At 46.5% G+C, this 24,438-nt stretch overlaps 1 protein-coding gene across 4 annotated transcripts in view; it reads right to left on the reverse strand.

Moving 5' to 3' along the window:
* Positions 1 to 24,438, reverse strand: part of COL22A1 (collagen type XXII alpha 1 chain) — a 327,237-nt gene that overhangs the window by 213,358 nt on the left and 89,441 nt on the right. For all 4 annotated transcript variants that reach the window (XM_063643570.1, XM_063643569.1, XM_055287347.2 and 1 more), the window contains 5 exons: positions 23,286 to 23,409; positions 17,751 to 18,026; positions 9,636 to 9,716; positions 8,496 to 8,618; positions 4,414 to 4,458 (listed from right to left, as the gene is read on the reverse strand). In XM_063643570.1, coding sequence (XP_063499640.1) covers positions 4,414 to 4,458; positions 8,496 to 8,618; positions 9,636 to 9,716; positions 17,751 to 18,026; positions 23,286 to 23,409 — 649 coding nt within the window. The remainder of the gene's footprint in view (positions 1 to 4,413; positions 4,459 to 8,495; positions 8,619 to 9,635; positions 9,717 to 17,750; positions 18,027 to 23,285; positions 23,410 to 24,438) is intronic.

The raw sequence follows: 24,438 nt of genomic DNA on the forward strand, positions 1-24,438 counted from the left end.
ATTTGTATGACAAGTCCATCCCTGTGTACCTGAGGCCCTCATAACTGTCCAGGAGGAGAAAGAGAGCAGGTAGAGGAAAAAACTGTGTCTGCAAGGGAGGAAAAACTCATCACAAGCCAAGTGTTGAACTGGAATCCAAATCTCCTGCCATCTCATGAGCCAATTCAAGATAGGTGTAGGCACAGGAAACAGAGCCTTCGATTCTATTCTTTTGTCTTTTTTCTTGGTCTGGAACTTCATCTCTCTTGTTCCCATCTCATCTTTTATATTCTAAGAACACATGGTTACTTTGCTTATCCTGTTCCCTTTGGCTATGATGCCCTTCCCTGCCTCCTTTGTCCTGGAAAGTTCCTGTCTATTCTACTGGACCCAGCTGGTCAGGGCTGTCAGTACAAAGGTGTCCTGAAGTTCTACCAGGTAGCAATGGGGCCTCTCCTCTCAGCCCCTCAGCTCCTGGGCCCCTCTATCCTGACTCTCTGCATACTATCCCACTCCTCTCTTTCCTGCCTCCCTTCCCCCTGGCCTATGAGTCCTGGGGACCAGGCTGTCAGTCAGTCACTTTTATATTCCCACATCACAACTGGGCCTTGCACCCGGCAGACTCAGCCTATGCGTGTGGACAGAGCCCGAGCTGTTTGTAGGGACACGGAGCCACCAGGAACCCCAGCCTTTGACTTAGGGTCCTAACCATGGTTTGGGACAATGTGACGGATGACAGTATAGGACCACGATTGCAAGTGAGCTCTGCAGGAGCCGGCCACGCCTCCAGGTGGCTGTATCAGTTTCCCTTTTCAGTGCTCCTCTCCTCCCACCGTTTCTGCACTCCTTGTGGGGCCTGGGGCCGGCTCTGCTCAAGCACAGCAGAGGCAGCCATTACCAAACAGCCCTTGCTTCAGACAAACGTCTTCTACTGAGAGGCCTATGAAACCCCAGGTAGCTTTGCTCTTCCCTCCCATCACAGCCAAGAATCTGAGGTGACTTCTCAGAGGAGCTCAGTGATGCAGAAACCCCTGCCATCCTCCTCCCAGCGACCAGCTGGCACCTGGGCTGAGCTGCTCTCCATCAGCACCAAGAGAGGACTCATCAGGGGAGGAGACTGAGGGGGCAGCGGGTGTGTGTGAGAGTGTGATGGTGTGTGTGTGTGATGAGGGGTGTGTGTGATGAGGGATGTGTGTGTGATGAGGTGCATGTGTGTGATGAGGTGCATGTGTGTGATGGTGTGTGTGCGTGTGTGATGGTGTGTGCGTGATGTGGGGTGTGTGTGTGCATATGTGTGTATGTGTATGTGATGGTGTGTGTGTACATGTGATGTGTGTGGTGGGTGTGTGTGATGGGGTGTGTGTGTGATGGGGTGTGTGTGTCTGTGCGCGCGATGGTGTGTGATGGTGTCTGATGATGTGAGCATGCATGTGTGTGTGTGATGGTGTCTAATGGTGTGGGTGTGTGATGGTGTGTATGTGTGATAGTGTGTGTGGGTGTGTGATGGTGTGGGTTTGTGATGGTATGTGTGACAGTGTATAAAGGTTGTGTGTGGTGGTGTGAGATGGTGTGTGGTGTGTGTGTAATGATGTGGGATGGCATGCGATGGTGTGTGTGATGGTGTGTGTGTGTGATGGTATGTGTGATGATGTGTGTGTCTATGTGTGATGGTGTGTGTGTATTTGTGATGGTGTGGGATGGTGTGTGTGTGTGTGATGGTGGTGATGGTGTGTATGTATATGTGACGGTGTGTGTGTATATGTGTGATGGTGTGTGAGATGGTGTGTTTGATTGTATGTGATGGTGTATTATGGTGTGTGTGATAGTGTGTGTGATGGTATAGGTGATGGTGTAGGTGATGGTGTATTATGGTGTCTATGTGATTGTGTGTGAGATGGTGTGTTCGATGGTGTGTGTGATGGTAATATTATGGTGTGTATGTGTGATATTGTATGTGACTGTGATGGTGTGTGTGTGATGGTGTAGGTAATAGTGTGTGATGGTGTGTGTGTGATGGTGTGTATGTGTGTGATAGTGTAGGTAATGGTGTGTGGTGGTGTGTGTGTGTGATGGTGTAGGTAATAGTGTGTGATGGTGTGTGTGTGTGATGGTGTAGGTAATGGTGTGTGATGGTGTGTGTGTGTGATGGTGTAGGCAATGGTGTGTGATGGTGTGTGTGTGTGATGGTGTAGGTAATGGTGTGTGATGGTGTGTGTGTGTGATGGCATATGTGATGGTGTAGGTAATGGTGTGTGATGGTATGTGTGTGATGGTGTGTGTGTGATGGTGTAGGCAATGGTGTGTGATGGTGTGTGTGTGATGGTGTAGGCAATGGTGTGTGATGGTGTGTGTGTGATGGTGTAGGCAATGGTGTGTGATGGTGTGTGTGTGATGGTGTAGGTGATGGTGTGTGATGGTGTGTGTGTGATGGTGTAGGCAATGGTGTGTGATGGTGTGTGTGTGATGGTGTAGGTGATGGTGTGTGATGGTGTGTGTGTGTGACGGCGTATGTGATGGTGTAGATAATGGTGTGTGATGGTATGTGTGTGATGGTGTGTGTGTGTGATGGTGTAGGTAATGGTATGTGTGTGATGATGTGTGTGTGTGTGTGATGGTGTAGGTAATGGTATGTGGTGGGGTGTGTGTGTGATGGTGTAGGTAATGGTGTGTGGTGGTGTGTGTGATAGTGTGTGTGTGATGGTGTGTGATGGTGTAATGGTGTGTGATGGTATGTGTGTGATGGTGTGTGTGTGTATGTGATGGTGTAGGTAATGGTATGTGGTGGGGTGTGTGTGTGTGTGATGGTGTAGGTAATGGTGTGTGATTGTGTGTGTGTGATGGGAGTGTGTTATGGTACAAGTGTGTGATGGTGTAGATAATGGTGTGTGATGGTATGTGTATGTGTGATGGTGTGTGTGTGTGTGTGTGATGGTGTGTGTGATATATGTGTGATGGTGTGTGTGAGATGGTGTGTGTGATGTTGTATTATGATGCGTGTGTGTGATGGTTTGTGTGTGTGTCCGTGGTGTCACATCCTAGCAGAGTGGGGACAAAGCAGAGAAGGGTGTGAGATGAGAGAGGGAGGCCAAGGAACTATCTACAGTCAAGAGAGAGAGAAAAGAGAAAGAGAAAAGAGAGAGGAGAGGAGAAACAGACAAGGCAAGAGAGGAAGCGAGGAGGGACACGTCGGGAGGGAAGAATGCCCAGCAAAGGTGGACAGGAAGAAAGCACTGCTCAGGTGAGTCATTTCACCATTTCGGCTTTTGATTTCTCACCTGGAGAATGGGACCAATGCTGCCTCTCATGCAGGGTTGATTTAGGGTTCGATATCACTCATTCAACAAGAAGGGACCACCAGCAATGTGCAGAGCCCTGAGCTCACAGCAGCAGGCACTGGAACGGCAATCCTTACCCCCCAGCGCCTGCTGTCTGAGGCATAGGTAGGCTCCCAGCTCAAGCCTGACACAAGCAGGTACACAGTCATTGTCACTGCAATTCAGTGGAAGAGGATGCAAGATGGGAAAGAAGTGGGCAAAAAGAAAGATTCCATGTATTCCCTGGTCTGTCTGCACCACAAGACTCAGGCATGCGAGGGTCAGGTCCTGTCTAAACCATCCTCTAACCCTAGAATTGACCTCAGTGCCTGGCCCTTAGCAAGTTTCACTGAAGATGCGCTGAGTGCATTAATTCAAACTAAGAAATGCAGGAGGAGAAATAGGGGGGAGAACAGAGTGGAAGGAAAGAGAGAGATGAAAAGAGATACAGAGAGTGAGAGATAGAGATAGAGAGAGACAGTGACATATAAAGAGAGGCAGAGGCTAGGGAGAGAAGGGAAAGAAAGGGAGGGGAGGGAGAGGCCCAGCTGTCTCTAGTGGTTTTCACCCCCACACTCAGTTCTTCATTCAAACACAGGATGATGGTGAACTCTCCACTCTGCCTTGATAAACAGTATAACCCTGGGAAGTGATAGAGAGGAAGGAGACCACTCTGTGACTGAGGACAGAGGGGCCCTACCTGGCTTGGTGCAATTAGTGAATTTGGAACTTGTGTGTTTAAAGAGTCATGCAATTTAATAAATCTTAAAAGTCCAACCCCTAGAAGTTTCTGGAATACAGCAGCTTCAACCAATTGCTGCAAAGTTAATTGACCATGGAGAGTTGAGCGTGTTGGAGCAAATGAGACCTGAGCCAGGGCTCTGGGAATTGAACCCTTTCTTGCTCGTATTTGCAGACTGAGAACTGGAGGTTCTGGGCAGTAAAGAGGCTCCCAGGTTTCAGACTTTATGACATTTGCTCTTATCCATCTAATTTAACAAGCTCTGAGGCAAAATACTGGCATGACAGCATCCCCACACACCATCTTTTGTCTTACATAGAGAGCAAAGGAGAGGACCAGTGAGATTCTAAACTACACCTCTGCCATGCCTGTACTGACCTTTGGACCAGGGAGCCCCATGGGGCCAGCAACTCCCATTTCACCCTAAAGGAAGAAAGACAACAAAAAAGTAAGTTTCTATTTCAATTTTCCCCTTCTCTCATCACTGGATGGTAATCCACCCCCACAAGCTTAGAAGCCAATGGCTTAGCAAGCCCAGCGCCGACCAATGAGCTAGGCAAGGAAATTGGTTGACTGTGCTGAAAGTCTCTGCTCTTGAACTACAAACCTAGACGGGAAGTTTTGACACAGCCTCCAGATGCAGCTACCGGTGGACACAAGATAGAAACAAGCAAACTGAGGCACGGAAAGACAAATACCACATTTCTGCTTACTTGTGTAAGTAAAAGCATGAAACACCGAGAAGCAGAAGCCAGAGTGGTGGCTACCAGGGGCTATGGAGCGGGAGGAATACACACATGTTGTCAAAGACTACATGTCTCATACAGAAGCAATAATGAATGGTAAGTATTTGAGATGATGGATATGACAATTAGCTAATTTCAATCATTCCACATTGTATACATGTATTATGACATCACTTTGTACCCCATAAATATATGCAGTTATATAGTTTGTCAATACCCAAACTAAACACATAAATAAATTTAAAAACCCAAAGTGGTATTCGCTAGCTATTTTTACCTGAATATATCATCACTTCAATTAAAAAGAAAATTATGTTGACTGCTAGCGGTTCATGTAGTTATTGTTCACTAAAATACAAAAGAGGACATATATGTAAGCTATTTCTAAATGTAAGCTTTGTTTCAATTTAACAATGTGCAAAGATCAGGTTACTGGATTTACAAATGTAATCTGTACGTGTTGGATACATGTAAATGTCGCCAGGCTGAAAACAAATGCAACACAATTAATATAATTTTATAGATGTAAATATCACCACATTAAAAAAAAGGCAGCAGTACACCCATTTATGTGTGCACTTAGTGCTAACAGCCATCTACACTCTGCTCACAGTTGCACACTTGGCCAACTCAGGAACGTACATTTTTAAATGCATTCACAGGTGTCATTTGTTCAGGCAAATGAAGATAAATAATTTTTTGTGTGTTTCTCCTCACCTAGCGCCCACAAAAGCGCCTGGTACACAGTTCACTCTCCCCATGATGTTTGCTTATAGAGATGCAACACCAGGCATCATGTTGACCTAGCTGAATAATGAAAATGTTTTGCAAACTCAATTGAAGTTTTAAACCACTGGAAACAATGTCTGTCTGTGGCCAGAGCTCTGCCTCCTAGGAGAAAACATTCAGACTTCCTAGGCCCCCTGTGTTGTATTTTTTTTTATTGAAATAAAGATGAAAGAGACAGAAATGACACCTGCTTGATGAGGTCATTGTGAAGTTCTTCCACTCCACGGGGCTATTTTGTGGGGAGGGAAGCAGCAGGCTCCCTTCTCACCCACCCTGTGCTTGGAAAGTACTCTAGCAGGCCGGCTATGAGCTCCTTGGGGCTCAGCCAGGCCTCAGAGCTCCTGGTTCCCTAGCCAGAGTGTAGACTACAGAATTTCTGAGGGCCAAATTCTATTTGTCTTAAAACCTCAGCGTACAGCATAGTACACAGCACATAGCGGGTGCTTAATGTCTTTGGTTAGACACTAGAAGAAGGAATGAATAAATGATTAAGTCATTATTGAGTCACGCCACCCTAGGCGTGGGGCTGAAAATATGTAAGTGGAACATCCGGACCTTGTCTTGCCTAAAGGAAGTGAGGGTGTATTTCTTTTTCTTTTTCTTTTTTTTTTTTTTTGAGACAGAGTCTCACTCTATTGCCCAGGCTGGAGTGCGATAGCACGATCTCGGCTCACTGCAACCTCCGCCTCCTGGGTTCAAGAGGTTCTCCTGCCTCAGCCTCCTGAGTAGCTGGGATTACAGGCACACACCACCACACCTGGCTAATTTTTGTATTTTAGTAGAGATGGGGTTTCACCATGTTGGCCAGGCTGGTCTCGAACTCCTGACCTCGTGATCTGCCCGCCTCGGCCTCCCAAAGTGAGAGGGTGTATTTCTTTATCCCTCCCTCTCATCTATCCATCCACCTATCTGTCCATCCATGTCTTCATACCCTGATTGACTTATATATCAACTCAGCTCGTATTTATTGGCTTTCTCTGTCCCAGGCTATATATTAGTAGCTGAAAATACAGACATGGAAAGATCCAATCTGTGCTATCCAGAACTTACGATTTTATGGAAGTAACGATAAGGAGACATTTTCAATCTAATGTGATAATTGTTATAATAAATAGAAGTACAGGGAGAAAAAGGAATATGCTGTCATGGAAATAGCAGGTGCTAAATGAATAACTATTGAATGGATGGATGGAGAATAAGGAAAGGAGGAGGAAAGAGAGCGAGGGAAGGAGGAAGGAAGGAGAGGACACGAAGGAGGGACGAGGGAAATGACACAGATAATAATGTGTGCAAAAATGAATTCCTTGGGACGTCTTGAAAGAAGAGCAGGCATTGGGTCTGGCATCGCTCCTGGCACAGTCCAGCTGTGTGCACACTGGCTTGGGACCAAAACCTCACCATGCCATCACTCATCCTGCTCATTGCTTTAAACAAGGATTCCAACGGATTTGGGTTTCAACAGCTGCTTCTGTTATTTCATTGACATGTAAAAACCAGATCCACAGCCTGACTGCGGTGGACCTTAGCCTGCCGGGGGTAGGTGGAGGAGCGGCTGCCTGGCACTGTGTGCACCAGCCCTGGCTCCTGCCTCTGCCCCCTCTCATCCCTTACACGGGCCCCAGGCTGAAGGGCTCTTAAGGTCACCCACTAACCAGAAATAGCCTCAGCTCACAGCAGGCTTCCAGCTTGGGCCTCCAGCAAGGGAGGCCAGAGTTTGATGTCCGAATTAACTGAGAACTCCCTGAAGGCTCCCTGTACCTCAGGGTCTGGTTTCCTGGGTAGCACAAAAAGAAGAAAGGCAGAGTGTGGAGGAGAACGGAGGAGAGGAGAGAGGGGAAGGAAGCCAGTCTGTCTACCAGGATAGGCTTCTGGAAAGAAGACTCTGCTGCTGCAATACCCAGAGCAGCCCCACTCCAGTTAACTCCCACCGCCATCTCGCCTTTTTGTCCACGCGTCCACTGTCCCCAGCAGAGTCACCAAGCACTTCCCACATGCAGGGACTGAGCTGAGAGGAACAGATAGAGAGGGACAATACAGCCCGGTACAGGAGCTGAAGGGCCCCAGGGCCATTGGCTCAGCAGAACTTCACAGAGGCTTTCCCCAGCACAGTTCTACTTGGCGTTCGCCTTTTGTAAATCTTTGTTTCTACTCAAATGCAGAAGGACATTTTTTCCCCTTATCAAGGGTCACTGTCTACAGAAAAAGAAAACAAATCACAGCCCTGGGCACACAGTGAGATATTTATTCTAGTCTCAGTCCATTCTAGGACAGTCGTGGTGGTGTTCACAGAAATGCACCACTTTTTAAAAATAGAAACACATAGATAAAACTCTACATATGTATATATACACACACACACACACACACACATATATACACACACACACACATATATACACACACATACATACACACATATATACACACATATATATATACACACACATATATATGCACACACATACATACACACAGATATATACATGTATATATATATATATCAATGACAGTGAATGGCTAATCAAAGAAAACATTGAGAAGAAAGGAATGAGGGTGTGTTCTTGCAAAGCACATAGAAATCCTCGCTCACTGTCTTCTTCTGAGTCTTATTCTCAAACAGCATCTCATTTGACTCAGTCACCCCTGAGTGGACATCATAAAGGAGTAACCTGGGAAGCCCGGGGAACGTACATTCTGCTTCTAGAAAGCATTCATCAGGGCCTAGTGTGCAGATCTCCCCTTCCAGTGTGCACAAGAAGCAAGAGGTCCAAGGCACAACACAGGGTGATGTGAGCTGACAGCCAAGGGCCTCCTGGTGCCCCCCTGCCCTGAAAGGCCACATGCATGATGGGAAACTCCCACTGCACCACCCAGGATTCTGCTGGGGCTGAGGGCTGGGGGCTGAGGGTGGACTGCAGACATTACCTTCTCTCCAGCTGGGCAGGAGCAGTTGATGGTCTTCAAAAGCCCAATCTGTTCACTGCCTGGGGTTGGAGGCCGCTGGGGTGGGAGTGGAGGTGGAGGCTCTGTCACCACGGTCACCTGGCACTGGAAGGAAAGCCCAGGAGGTCAGAACCTGGCTCTTCACTCAGCAGGCACTCCCTGGCAGAAGCACAGTGTCGGGTGCTTCCTGGGAACCAGGCAGACAAAGGTTGAGAAAACGCTGAGGATGTCTCTCCCGAGGCCTCGGGGCAGAAGGCCTGGCCAGCCCAGGCTCAGCCATTTCACTGGCTGGCTCAGCAATCTGGGTGAACCACCCACCGTCTCGCACCTCGCAAGTGCTCAACAGTTCCTGCTGTCCTTATTCTCACCTCCTCCTTTTCCTTCTTCATCCCATTCTCTTCTTCCCTCACCCTCTGACTCCACAACCAGGTCCATCTGGCTCCACATTCCCAGCACCTGCTGTCTATCTGCAGCCCACAAGAGCCCTGAGCCGGGTGTGCTGGCTGAGTTGGAACTGGGTCCTGGGGATGAGGCTAACCAGGCATTGCGTGGATCTCACCCTGCAGCCCGGGAAGCAGCCTCCATTATCATTCACGTCTTTCAAGCAAGCCTTGTGACCAGGGCTTGGCAAAGAGGGCTGGAAAGGGAGAGGCCTGAAACGGGGCAGAGGCTGAGGTCCGAGAACAGAGCAGAGCCTGGACAGAGGGATTGAAGGGGCAAACCCTAGTCTCTTGGGCCATCCATGTCCTGACCTCCCTGTCTTGCTGACCAGCCCGGGACACTGCGGCCTCTCCCTCCTCTGGGCGCTGGTGGCACGGACAGTCATCCCCTCCTTAGAAACACTCTCCCAGCCCCTGCCTCCTACATCCCCTAGCACAAGGCTTCATCACTCAGCTAGCAGCACTGGGGTTACACTGACTAAGGCACAGACCACAGTAGCCCTGGAGAAACCTGCATGGCTTGGCTTCCCCAGCCCACACCCTAAGCTCCCTCTCAGGCCATATTCTGACGGTGGATGTCTCCCTGACCCCCAACCACCCATCCCTAAGCTCTGGATTCCCCTTCCCTCTGGAGGCCACAAACCCATTTCCTCCCATCCTCTCTGTGCAAGAGTCTGCTCACCGGACCCGAGGGGATATCACAACAAGTCTCCAGTTCTGCATGTCTCGAGTCACAATAGATCACAATCCGCTGTAGGTCAAACTGGAAAGGAAAGCAAGGAGAGAGGATCAGTTGTAGGGACTTTGGAACCCAGAAACCTCCATGGTTTCAGACAGGCCCCGTGCTGGTATCTGGTTCCACTTCCTCTTGGGGGTCTTCCTGAGTCCACCCCTGGGACACTCCTATCCTGGGCTCCACCCTGGATTTTCACAAGGAGCTAAGCATCATCTCCTCACACCCGTGATCTGGCTTGGCTGTGTCCCCACCCAAATCTCATCTTGAATTGTAGCTCCCATAATTCCCACGTATTCTGGGAGGGACCCGGTGGGAGATAGTTGAATCATGGAGAGGGTTCCCCCCATACTGTTCTCATGGTGGTGAATAAGTGTCATGAGATCTGATGGTTTTATAAGGGGTTTCCCCTTTTGCTTGGCTCTCATTTTGTCTTGACTGCCACCAAGTAAGATGTCTCTTGTTCTTCTGCCGTGACTGTGAGGCCTCCCCAGCCATATGGAACCATGAGTCAATTAAATCTCTTTCCTTTATAAATTACACAGTCTTGTGTTATGTCTTTATTAGCAGTGTGAGAACAGACTAATACAACCCCTTCCTTCTCTAAGGGAGAGCTCCCATGCAAGGGGCTTCAGGACACATGTTAAAGTCCAGCATTTTGTTCTATGCTGAAGGTGCTAAGGCCTCTGCCCTCTGCTCTGCACACAGGGGCACACCATCATCCTCTCTCCATGTCACCAACACTGCATTGAACAAGATCCTTAATGATGCTATTGCAAAGGCCTCCAAGTTCCACATATCCCTATTTTCAACCTCTCCAGTCATTTCCAGTTGTTTCAGTGAACTTTTAAAATGAAAACTTACTTCTATTGCCACCTTTAATATGACAGCCCCTTAAAGACATAACACATAAAAAACCTAAAATTTAAAGGGGCTGTGGTGCTAAAACATCCACATGCATGAACACATTCACACACACAGAGTCTACAGACAAAGCCCAGGCCCTTTTGTGAGACACCCCACCTCCAAGGGCCTGGCTCTGCCTGGCTCCCCAGGTGTCCCTCTCTTCACTCTGCACTTGCATTCTGCAGCATCTAACCGCACGGCAAACCACACCTGCACATTCACACCTTGGCACATGGTGCCTCTTCTAGGAAAGCCCTTGAGCAATGAGCAATCTCCCCAGTCACCACCCAGAGCCATACCCACGCATCCCCTTTTGTGGCTGTTTTTCAAGTACATCCACAGATTGGGAACTTAATTCCCCTCCCCTGGTGTGAAGTGATGGCATGTCACTTCTGAGTTCAGGTCATAAGAAGACTGGCTGCTGTCTTGAGTGTGTTCTCTTTCTGTCTGTCTGTCCCACTCTCTCTCATCACTCACCATGGGGCACAGAAGCTAGCATGTTGTGAGCTACTCAGTGGACAGGCACAGGTGGAAAGGAATTAGGGTGGCTGCAAACATTAACTAGCAAGGAACTGAGGTCCTCCATTCCACAGCTCACAAGAAGCTTCCAACAGCCCCTAGTGAGCTTGGAGGTGGCTTTTCAGCCTTATTTGAGCTTTGAGATGACTATAGCTTTGGCCAGCAGCTTGAGGGCAGCCCAATGAAAGACCTTGAGTGAACCACTCAGCTAAGCCACTCTCAGATTCCTCATCCATGGAATCTATGAGACAGTACATGTTTGTTGTTTTAATCTGCTTTTGCTGGGGGAGATCGGATAACTGGTTACACAGCCACAGGTGTAACTGATATACCTCCCTCTACAGCCAAGAATTCATCAGGCCCTCTTCTCTGCCATATGTGCATCTTGCATGATATGGTTTGGCTGTGTCCCCACCCAAATCTCACCTTGAATTGTAATAATCCCCATGTGTCAAGGGTGGGGCCAGGTGGAGATAATTGAATCCCCATACTGTTCTCATGATAGTAAATAAGTGTCAGGAGATCTGATGGTTCTATAAATGGGAGCTCCCTTGCACATGCTTTCTCTTGCCTGCTGCCATGTAAGATGTGACTTTGCTCCTCATTCACCTTCCACCATGATTGTGAAGCCTCCCCAGCCATTTGGAACTGAGTCAATTAAATCTCTTGCCTTTATAAATTACCCAGTCTTGGGTATGTCTTTATTAGCAGCATAAGAACAGACTAATACATTGCACAGACAGCTAACATCAGACACAGCAGACTGTAGGATAATTAGACGTCTGTATGTCCATCTTCCTCCCAGGCTCCAGGACTTCTGAGAGCAAGGACCAAATCCCAGGCAGTGCTGCCTTCTGAAGCACGAAAGCCGAACTCTTGCTAATGTATCAGAGCTGTCGACAATCTCTCGCTCTCCCCAGGCCCTGCAGGACATGGTTCAAGCTCACCCCTAGTCTGCCATGCTCATCGCTCCCTTTCCTTCAGCCACATTGGTTTCCTCCTGCCACCCCTCCTGCGCTGGCTCCTCAGTCGCCTGTCCACACACAGGACCTCCCTGTCACTCTAGCACAACATTCTGAATGTGGTCCTAACAGCACTTTCCACAATGAATGATTCTGTTTCTTAGCTCAGTTTTTTAAACATCCCTAATAGAACATAGACCACGAGGGCAAGGTCTCCTGTCTCCTGTCCTTCGCTGGAGCAGTCCGACTCATAAAAGTGTCATAGAATCGATGGCTAGGTGGATGAGTAGATGAATGGATAGGCATTTATCAAATGGAGCTTGAGCTCAGTCAGTGGAGGGGGGAACGCTTATTGCATTGAACACTGATGCAAAGTGCCCTGGACTTACAACTCCTCTGCTCCCTTCTCAGGCCCATGTTGGACTCGGGAGTCCCTCTGCACACTGAAGTGCCCCTCGAAGTGTAGCCCCTCCCCCCACTGACTTTGTTCAGCAGAAACAATAACAATACCATTCATCCGTCTGTTTTATTTCCTGTAGAGACACCAGCCCAGAAACAGGAGAAAATGACAAAATGAAAAATTGTGGTTTTGAACAAAGCCTACTTTCAGAGACAGCCCTGCTTTCTTCATTATCAAACATACTTGCAGCAGCTGGGACTGCCTGGCAAGGCCGCAGCGACAGGGAAGGAGAAGAAGGAGACAGGAGGCAGGCCAGGGACAGAGCACACTGGCTTGGGATCTGGACAGAGGCGTTCTCAGGTGAGGTGAGAGGTCCTCTGAGCCAAGAGGGGCCCCTTTCCGATGGCCTGAAATCCCAGCATCACCCCAGCCACTCAATCCTTCTCTTCCTTTCCTCCCTGCCCCACACCCTGGGATTTCACCTCCTGACATCACTGTGCTCTCCCACTCCTGTCTGGAAGTCCTGCTCAGGTTTCTGCCCTCAGCAATTATGGGTTGAACTGCTGCATGGGTCTGCTTGGCTCCCTGGATCCCAGCTTCCCTCCATGTCCCACCCATCAGCAGCTTAGAGACCCTTTGCTGGCTGCAGTGTGGAAACCAATTAGGGAGCAGACAGCTGGAAGGCTGCATTCAGCATGGCCCAGTCTGAGCCTCAGCTCTACTTTTCTCTCATATCAGCTGGTCAAGTTAGGAAAACTGAACCTCAGTTTTCCTTTCTGTGAGATGGACTCACAGGGCTGTGGTGGGGACCAAGGGAAACAGAGCCCATGACAGCACAGTGTCAGCCACAGGTGAAGCTTCAGTGTAGAATGTGTAGGATGCCCCAAACCATGTGGCTACAAGTACCACAGCTGATGCTTCTGGAAGATTTACTAAGAGGTAGAGATGTATTGATTCTCCTATATATTTTCTTGATACTTCGTTTTAATATAAAAATGCAACATGGAATAGTCAATGGGTGTAATACACCCATGGACACTCTTCATTATTCTCTATTGCCTCTAATCCAGCTGAGAACTCCCCATGTGCCAGGCACTGTTAGGTGCTGTGTTTACATACTAGTGATCTCACTTAATCCTCACAATAGCTCTGACAGGTGTGAGTTTCCACTGTGTCCTTTCTATAGATGAGGAAGTGAAGGTGCAGAGAGGTGAGGCCACTGGCCTGGGTGTTTTAGTCTAGTTTAGTAGACCTAGAAACGTCTATTCAAAAAGTAACATCTTTATTTAATTTGGGAGCACTGGTAGCAGAGCTGGAAAGTGAGTTAGGGAAAGGAAGTTAGCCAGTAAAGGGCTGTTATCAAGGGTGTTACCACTGTGAGCATCTGCAGTTTACACGTGTTGGGGAACTCTGGATCAAGAATATGTGACTCAGAGTTAGGATGCCAAATGGTGAGGGAGCTGAGGTATTGATACTCCAACTGCCACCAGTCCTTGGTGGAGGGCTGCTCCTGTGGGTATTGATGCCTGCTTGATAATGGATAGCACTGTCTCTGGTGGAGAGGGAAAGCCCTCAGGCAAGACAGGTGCAGGCAATTGGCAGCACAGCTGGTGTGCACTGAAATGATGAGGACCCAGGGGGATATAGGTGGGGAACCAACCACTTCTGCTATACTAGGGTGTTGTATGTGGTAGGGATGTGTCCAGAAGGAAACTCAGGTCTGATTTCCAATCCCCTGTTTAGGGGTCGACCATATAATACAAATGGGTACCTTGGAGAGTACCAGGAAGCTAATCCTCTTCCTGTTTTCAAAACCTGACACCACCACCATGATAATGTGATGAAGATGGTGGTGATGATGTTCATGATGACTAGCATTTATTGAAAGCTGGCAGTATTCCAGGAAGTTTTATAAGCACTTCACATATGATACAGCGTTTAATCACACAACAACCCTGTGGAGGGAGTGCTCATTTTTCTCATGTTACAGCTGAGGAAACAGCACCAGAGAGGCTATAGGGAAGCCTGGACTCCAAAACAATTTTGTTTAACTCAAAGGCTAGGACAGGCATTTTTAGGGATGTGGGCTATTTGCTAAAGTTGGCTCTTGTTTTTAGGAGACTTTTAAGTCAAATATAGTCTCCCACTACCTCAAATAGAAATATAATGGAAATCTCATTGTTGTATGTTTGGAACCAGGGTTAGAAGGATCTAATCTTGCTCTATATCTTTGGACATGTTCGTTATTCCCTCTGAGCCTCTGTACCCTTGTCTGTAGAGTAAATGAGGGGCTGGATAAGATGCTCTCTGGGTTCATTACAGCTCAGAGGGTATCTGTTTCAGGGACTGTTATTCAGGGGCTGACAGTAGAACCATGGAGCTCACAGAGCCAGAGTCCTAGCCTGGCTGCCCAAGGCAGGGAACTTAAACAAGTCACCTGATACTTTGCAGTTGGAGTCTCCCCACCTATACAATGTGAGGAGCATCCACCCACCTGGCCTGAATTTAGGATTAAGAGGGGTTGTGTTTGTGACCGTGATGCACACTCTGAGGGAGATAACAGTGATCCTTATTGCGTCATGAATACCCCATAGCTCCATCTTGTCCAGCCCTTTGATGTCTGTTATCTTAGGCAGGGAGAGGTTTGCAAACGGACCTGGAAGACGGGCTGTGTGAGTGGAAATCCCAACTGCCATTTTTTGGCTGTGTGATCTCAGAAGAGTCCTCAAATTCTCCAGGAGCATCTCTCTCCATCTGTGAAATGAGGATGTCCACTCTATTTACTTTCTAAAGTTGTAAAGATTTTGGTCAGAAATGGGGTAAAGGAGCACTTTGGTGCAATGCCTGGCACAGAGTCTTTGTACAAGTAGCTAGAATTAGTAGCAGGCTGAATAATGATCTTATAGCTTTACTTTGATTTTACTATTTTTTGCTTAACTTGGTTCCACACCTATTATTTCATCCCCTCAGCAACTGCATATAAAAACAAACAAGGTGTGATTCCCATTTCAGAGATTAAACAAACTAACAGATAAACAAAGCCTGGAAAACATAACCAGTGTGTGAATGGGCGATGGTGTTGCAGCTGGCTGGCAGTGGCTGGCATGTAAGCTGCAGTTTGTGTGTGTCTGTCCTCCCACATCTGCAAGGTCCAATCTCTCCTCTCCCTACTATCTCTGACCAAATCACTCTCAGCTTAATTTTTAAAAATCGGTATGCACAGGGTTGTTGATGATTTATCGTTCTGTTAACAAAGCAAGTTAAGACAAAGTCTATAAACTTGTTTATGATGTCTTTTGCAGGAATGCCACTTCCTAAAATTTTATGTTTGCTAACTTACTCATTTTTTCTTATGGTTTATGTTTGACAGACCAGGAAACAATTTTGCAGCATGTATAACAAATAAGCAATTACTGTACAAAATATGTAAAGATTATCTAGAAATCATTCAGTAAAGAAAACTAGCATAGTAGTAAAACAGGCAAAGGATATGGCCTAGCATCACCAAAGGGGGACGTGGGAACCATCAGTAAAAATAGGGAAGGATTTCCAGTCTCAATGGTAATCAGGCAAACACAGATGAAAACCACAATATAACCCTGTATGCCCAGCAGACTGGCAAAGCAACAAAACATTATACACATATAATTTATATCTATATAATGTACCATTATATAGATATAATATATATAGATCTATATATAATGTTTATATGTATTATATATAATGTTTATATATTATAGTTATATATAATGGTATATTATATACAATTATATAGATATAAATTAAATAAACATTATCTATATAATTTATATCTATAATGTATGTATATGTTTATATACATAACGTTTAATGTTTATATATTATATATAATTTATATATATACACACAACATACACACACACACACACACACACACATAAAGGTCACTTTCTAGAGCAATTTGAAATACGTGGGAAAGTTAAAAATTGTGTACCCCACAGCCCAATCATTAAACTTGAGGGTACATACCTCCAAAAAATGCTCTCAATTCATCTCTATCTCAAGCTTAAAGGGCAGCTGTTGCTCACATTTTCCTCATAAGTAAAGTGCATGGAGATGTACCCCCCCTTTTCAAAGTCCAAGGCTTGCTAATTATGATAGTAATACATTAGAAACTATGTAAACACCACTAACAGGAGAATGAATGATGTATAAATGAATATATAACAAAGTATTATGCTTTAGCTAAAAAAAATTAAAGCTTAGACACATAATTTTGAGTAAAGAAAACAAAAAAAGGCCAGATGTAGTCCATTATTTACATAAACTTCCAAGAATCTATCCTATGCCTAATGGTACTATATTTGCTTATGCTTATGTATACATGGATATCTAAAATGGTTTTGGAAAGAGCTTTCCCCACATCATGTTTCCTGTTATTTCTCAGGCAGTGGGGGATGCTCTTGGGCATGGGAGCTAAGGTTGACTTCAGCTTGAAGACGGAACATGTGGCTCACTTGCAAGGTGTCTGTGTGTATTGTATTACGTACATACTTATGGTGTATGCATCTTTGTGGCTACATATTGGGTATGTATTGCTAGAGGGAAGAAAGAAAAATTAAAGGAATAAAAAAAAACAGAAGAGAAATGAAGTAAGGAGCGAAGAGAAAAAATAAAAGAAGGAAAGAACATTGATTCAGGATGGAAGGATAAATGTTCAGTTATTACCAGTTGTTATCCCTAGTTGGTGCAATGAGGATGATTGTTGTTTATTTTCCACATATTTCCCAATTTTTTTTACAATCAAGGAAGAAGGAAAAAATCTGTATTTAAATTTATCAGAAACTATATCTATCCACCTACATGCATATATACATTCATATACATATGTACATATATGTATGTTATTTGTGTGTGTGATCTTTGCAGACCTAGGAGCTACCTTTCTCTAAAATTATTTATGCAGCCAGAGCCATTTCAGTCTTGCTCTCTTTTGTGGGTACTGGTGTCCCCAGTGCTGAGCACAGTGCCTGGCACATAGTAGGTGCTCAATGTATATATGATGAATGATTGATGGAATGGTTGAATAACTGAATGAGTTAATACATGGGTGATGGTGAATTGCGGTTCCAATATAGCAGTTTTCTGAGTCAGGATCTTTCCTTCTAAGACGGTCCAAGGTGATGATTTGGTACACGGTTCATGCAGGTGTGGAGAACACTGAGGGCACTTAGTTCCCAAGGCTTCTCCCCGGTGGCCTGGAACCTGGGCTGCAGAAGGCCCCCTGGTACTCACGTCAATGGGCACACTGTCGTAGAGGCGCTTGCCAATCACAGTCTTGCCCTGGATATCAATGTTCTCCCGTTCTTCCATGGGTAGTGTTTGCACCAGCGCACAGTCAATGTACAGGGAGGCGTTCTGGGCCTGGATGCTCAGGGCGATCTTGTGCCAGTCCCGGTCAAAGAGGTCATTGACCCGGGAACCTCGGAAGACCACCCTGACAGCATCTTTCATGGCACCCACAGCGTTGTACTCCACTGCCTTGTTTTCACCATCCAGCCGGATGGAGACCTGGGGAGGGAAGGACCAGAGACTCCTTGAGCTTCTTGGGGCCAAGGGAAAAGAAGAGAATGGGAAATGGGAGTTCAGAGTCAGACCTGGCAATCCTGAGTCAATCCTGGCTGTGACTCTTACCAGCTGGTCACCTGCCTTCTGACCTTGGACCAATTCCTTCACACCTCTGAGAGCCTCGGGTTCCTCCTCGCACAATGGTGTTACTGATGTCTACCTTGCAGGTTGTTCTAAACCCGGTATTAAATGGAATAATTGCACTCATACATTAACGCAGGGGTCACAGCCTCAACTGTCTGGAAGGGCTATGCAGGTAAGAGAGCTTTGGCGGGACTCCAAGACAATTCGTGCACAGAGGAGCTTGAGTTGTGAGACCAGCCAGAAATCCTAACTAGTTTCAGTGTCCTTTAAAACCGTAAGCTGGTTAAACCAAACATCTCTTCTGGCCTGGTCTATTACCCTACACTGTCTCTCATTTGAGGATAAAGCTGGGGCTCCCATAAAATAATGTTTCTTGATAGCAGGGGTCTGATTCGTCTGGGTCATTGGGGTAGCCTTTGCAAAATGCACAGGCATTTTGTAATGGGCAAATTCTGGAGAAGATTTTACTGTTTTACTTCCCTTTTTTTGTTTTGTTTTGTTTTTTGAGATGGAGTCTCACTCTGATGCCCAGGCTGGAGTGCAGTGGTGTGATCTCAGCTCACTGCAACCTCTGCCTCCCAGATTCAAGCAATTCTATTCTCCTGCCTCAGCCTCCCGAGTAGCTGGGATTACAGGTGTGCACCACCACACGCAGCTAATTTTATTGATTTTAGTAGAGACAGGGTTTCACTATTTTGGCCAGGCTGGTCTCAAACTCCTGACCCTAAAATGATCTGCCTACCTTGGCCTCTCAAAGTGCTAGGATTACTGCTGTGAGTCACCATGCCCAGCCTGATTGTTTTTTAATAATGAATAAATGAGTATGTTCTCATCCATGTACTCATTTTGTCATCCCTCCAGAATATTCACCAAACATCCTGTGTGCCCAGCAGGCAACATGCTATGTGTCAGGAACACAACAGTGGGCAACAGATACACAATCAGTGCACAAAAGTATGAACAGAATAGAAGGCACAGAACATGAGTATCCATTGAGTGAATGAAAGAATAAGTATTTCCTTGTTCCATCTCTGGAAGGTTAGTCTTCATCTGCTCTAATATTCACGTGTTGCCCTTCCCTGGGGCTCCCTGCTCCCAGGATCTGACCTTTCAGGACTTCTTCATCTCGGATCCTGGGCCCTTTGGCTTCTAGCTGAGCTTGGCCCCTGGGAAGTCCATTGGAATGCAGACCAATGAGCGGGAAGAGAGAGATGGGGCATTTTTTCCTCCCACCCCTCCTGGCTTCCCTGTGGCTCTTGAGTGGCTTTGTCCCTCCATGTGCCCCAGTTGTTTGGACATATATCCTCCTCTGTGACTAGAACTCACCATCTCCTCCCCGTTCCCCTGCCCACCCAGGCCCAGGTGGTAGCTTCCTCCTGTGGCTGATCCTGGGATGCCTTGGCATTTCTTGTTGCTTTCCTTAACCCTTATCCCTTAACTGCATCAGCTCCCTTAACCCCAGTTACTTTGCTACAGCACTCGTCAAAAATGTGGGTCCAGTGGGGGCTGTCCCTTGCCAGCCTACATTTAAACCAATGAATCACTTTTTAGCTGTGTGACCTTAGGTAAGTTATTTAACCTCTCTACAGCTTCTTCACTTGTAATATGGGACCAATAGTAGTGCCTATCTGTGAAGAGGATTATATAAATTTATCCATGAAAATTTAATTAAATGAATTGTCATGAGGATTATTATGAGAATTATTATATATATATAACATTTATATAGTATTTATTATTTGCCAGGCACTGTTCTAAATATTTGCAATAATGAATTAAGCAAGTAAGTTCACAGGCATCACAGCAGTGAAACCTTCCCTGATAAACACATACTCTTGGATTTTAGCCTGGCCATCTGTTCTCACATCCCAAGATGTGATTTATTGACTCTTTTCTTTTTTCTTTTTCTTTCTGTCATCCAGGCTGGAGTGAAGAGGGGTGATCTCAGCTCACTGCAACCTCAACCTCCCAGGTTCAAGCAATTCTCCTGCTTCAGCCTCCTGAGTAGCTGGGACTACAGGTGCACACCACCATGCCCAGCTAATTTTTGTATTTTTAGTACAGATGGGGTTTCACCATGTTGGCCAGGCTGGTCTCGAACTCCTGACCTCAGGTGATCTGCCTGCCTTGGCCTCTCACAGTGCTAGGATTACAGGCATGAGCCACTGTGCCCAACCATTTATTGACTTTTTTCACAGCACAGCATCAGTATATGAAATTATCTTATCCATGTCTTTTGTTCACCTTTTTGTCTTTCATGTCCATCCTTTTAAACAGGCACTTTCTCTCTTCATTTCTGTAACCCCAGTGGCTAGAAAAACACATGGTACACAGTGGCACTCAATAAAAAGGTACTGAATGCGTGAAGGAATGAACAAATGAATAAGAGTCTCTGTAGTTAAAGGAAGGTGCTCATGTAGTGCAGGGGGATCAGCTACGTATTCAACACAACCTGGGTCTTCTGGTCTCTTTTTTCTGTGCTCCACATGGCTTCAGTACAACCAAGGAAGACTAGGATTTATTTTAATTGCATCATCTATTTTATGCTATGAGTAGGGCATAAAATAGAAAACTACGAAACCCTGTCTAATGATCTAATACTTCTAATACACATAAAGCTAATACTTCCATGATTAAACATGGTCTTCTATTTCACATGTTCGAGCACTGTGTCCCTGAACCTTCAGAGCTTCCTGGGGACATAACTTTCCCATTGTTTCTGCCTCTAGCATGATATAGAGCAAGGGAGGGCACCCAGCAGTCCGATGTCTTGTGTCTACCAATATTAGCTGGGTGGCCCTGGGGAAGGCACTTTATATGTCAGCTCCATCAGCAAATCCTACTGGTTCTATTTTCAAAATTAATCTATAACCTGATTGTTTCTCCTGATCTCAGTATAACTGCCAGCATCCACACTTGCCTGGATCACTACTATGTTCTCCTAATTTGTCCTCCTATTTCTGGGCCTGTGCAACTCCACAGAGTCTCTTCTCAAACAAAAAGTCCCTACACTGGCCTACAAGACTTGTTGAAACCCAGCCTCAGTTTACCCAAAGACAAACGGGGAAAATGCCAGCTTTTAAGGGCTGTTGTAAATGGCAAATGAAAGCATGCACATATATATCTATAGATGAATTTCTCTATCTGTAGATCTACAATGACTGACAGAGTGCATGGGCATGCAACCGATACCACTCTGCTCACAGTTCATCTTCTTTATAGGTCTTTATCCAACTTTCCTGTGTCTAGCCAGTATTTCCCCAGGGCATGGAAGTGAGCATCATTGGCACTTCTGGTTCCGGGCATTCAACCAAGCCTTGATTAACACGGGTAAATTTCTGTGTGCCTCTTCACACAGGAATCTCAAATCTCAAGACAGACTTCATCTCTGCATGGCTCTGTGGTATTTCATCCCATTACTCATTTTGACAGAAGGAGGGGAAGATGCACACATGGCAGACAGGGCACAGACAGCTCTGCAAATGCCATGAAGGAAGAGATCCCAGACTGAGGGGGCGGTGCAGACTCACCCACAAGAATGTAATGTCAGGTGCCCAGTCCCACTGCACCAGACCCTGAGAAAATGGAGAAGCAAGACCTGTGCAATTGGAGATGGAGTTGGATGGGAATGCAACGGACTTCTCCAGAAAAGTGGCCTCTGGAGAAGAATCCCGACTCCTCCATTCAGCCTCCCACACTTACAAAATCAAGCCTCTCAGCAGTTAAGTTTGAAAATGTCTCTGCATCTCAGTATGACCAGGGATGTTATGGAAAAACCATTCAAAAGGACTAATTGATCAGGACAGGCTTGGAACACAAGCCAGCTGAGCCTGTGGTTAAAAGCACAGATGTGGGAACCTGAATGACTGGGTTCAAATCTCAACCGCTGCTCTTATTACCTGTAAAAAGGTAAGCAAATTTCTTAGCCTCTCTGTGGCTCAGTTTCCTCATATCTATGATGCTAACAGTAGAAAATATTCAGAGTTATTATGAAGACTAAATGAATTAGTATTTGTAAAGCCCTCCAAACAATCCCCAGCTCCTACTAAGAGCATGTACATGTTGATAAGCAAATGCATCTGAAGTCAGGGCCCAGTCTCAACCTGGGAGGGTGAGCTCACTGTTTAAGAATGTCTTGCCCTCTCAGATGGCAGGCCATGAGTGTGATTGCTGGAGTCCAATTGCTTGAGCAAGCTTTTGTTTTATTTTAGCCCCTAGTGAAAGTTTAGTCAGTATCTCCCAGCTGAAAGTGAGTAATATCTTCATCCAGTTAATTTTTCTAGGAGAGGAGAAAGAAATGGTTTGTCTATGACTTGAGAACAAGGGGATTTGGATTTGGCAGAGAACAAACAGTAGTGTTGTTTTATCTCAAACCAACAGATGGTGTTGATGGCTTTGAATTTCAGATTTCTCTTTCCTCACCGGACTGTGTGCTGGTGGAGAGCTGTCCTACCTTCATGGGAACTGAAAGCTGAAACACACCAGAGGTGAGTAAAGACAGGACCCAGAGCTTCATTCAGAAGAACACTGAAGGGAACTTCTCTGATGAGATTTTATTACATATCAGGCACTGTTCTAGATGCTTTACAGACCAATATTCCATCTGATTCTCCCACCAACAGTTCATGGTAGGTACTCTATTTTCCATTTTACAGCTAAGAAAACCAAGACTCAGAAAGATAAAGTAACCCATCCCAGGACCCACACCAATGAAGGAGTAGACATGAGACCCGAACCAGGTCTATGTGACCCTGAGCCAGTGCCCTCCATGACATCATGAAGCTGGGTCACTCATGCTGCCAATATAGCAGGTGTCTCAGGACAGCAGAGTTGGCGTCCATGTCCTTGGCTAGACCAAGTGTCTCAGAGGACAGGAACTCAGTCTTCTTTACCCCCATCAGAAGGCCTGGTACTACATTATCATTAGGACAAGAAGCTGGACCTCTTGGGTCTCATGACATCCCCCCTGCAGGTCCTCTGAGCCTCCATACACCAGGCTCTCAATCTCTCTAGGCCCAGGGATAAGAGCCCTGGAGAAAACATGGTGGGTGGTGCCATCCACTGTGAGAGGGGAACAGAAAGCTCAGGACCACTGAGATAAGGCACTGCTGCCCTTACCTGTGGGATGCCGTACTGGTCGATGACCTGCCAGATATACCAGTCTTCCTTCCGAGAGGTTTTCCTGAACCGGAAGGTTGTGACAAAGGCATACTCATCAGGTAAACCTTGGGGGAACACATCCCTGGAGAAAAATGGAGACAAACACACCAGGCTTGGCGATGAGAGCAGGGAGCCAGCAAAATGAGCCCACACAACCCACCAGTGATCAAGCCCTGCCAATTTGACTTCCTAAATATTTCCACCATCCACCTTCTTGGCCTGCCTTCACTGCTTTCTCCTTAGGTCAGGGCCTCAGTGTGACCTAGACCATCGTCATGACCCCTGAGGCTCCAACATCAGCACCTTCAAATCCATCCCTACGGTGTGTCTGCTTCCATCTCTCCACCACCACGACTGATGACATCCACAGTAAACGCTAAATGGTCACGACCCCGGGATCAAATATGGAGAGACTCCCAGCTTCGCTGCTCCCTGCTGCATCCCTCCTTGGCCAGGACAAATGGATATACCTTATCCTGCTTGGTGCCCTGTCCCAGATGCCAGGATGCCATGGTCTGAATGTTTCTGTCTTCCTAAATCCATATGTTGAAATCTTCACACCAAGGTGATGGTAACAGAAGATGGGGCTTTGGTGGGGGGTGATTAGGTCATGAGGGCAGAAAGTTCATGAATGGGATTTGTGGCCTTATAAGAGAGACCCCAGAGAGCTTGTTTACCCCTCCCACCGTGTAAGAGTACAGGGAAGGATGGTGTCTATGAGGACCCTGATCTCAGACCCCCAGCCTGCAGAACTGTGAGGAGTAAATGCTGTGTATAAGCCACCCAGCTTAGCTTATAGTGCTTTGTCATAGCAGCCAGAATAGACTGGGATGTAGCACATCCTCTTCTCTCCCACAAGGCCCAGGTTCCTGCCTGGCCTGTGGAGCCAGCCCCTCACCTTGGGGAGGCGTCAGCTCCCTGTTGCTCCACCCCCACCAAGTCCTGGGGCTGCTTTTCCTCTTCCAAATTCAGAAATGAAAATTGTTAATTCCCTTCTGTGGAGGCTCAATCCCCCCCACTGGGAACCAAGATGCCATCCCTCAGTCTCTCTGTCCTCGGAGTACTCTCAGGCCAGCTGCTCTTCCATCTTCCTCTGTGTCATGAACAGGGC

Source organism: Symphalangus syndactylus, chromosome 7 (genome assembly GCF_028878055.3).
Source record: "Symphalangus syndactylus isolate Jambi chromosome 7, NHGRI_mSymSyn1-v2.1_pri, whole genome shotgun sequence".
NCBI lineage: Eukaryota > Metazoa > Chordata > Mammalia > Primates > Hylobatidae > Symphalangus > Symphalangus syndactylus.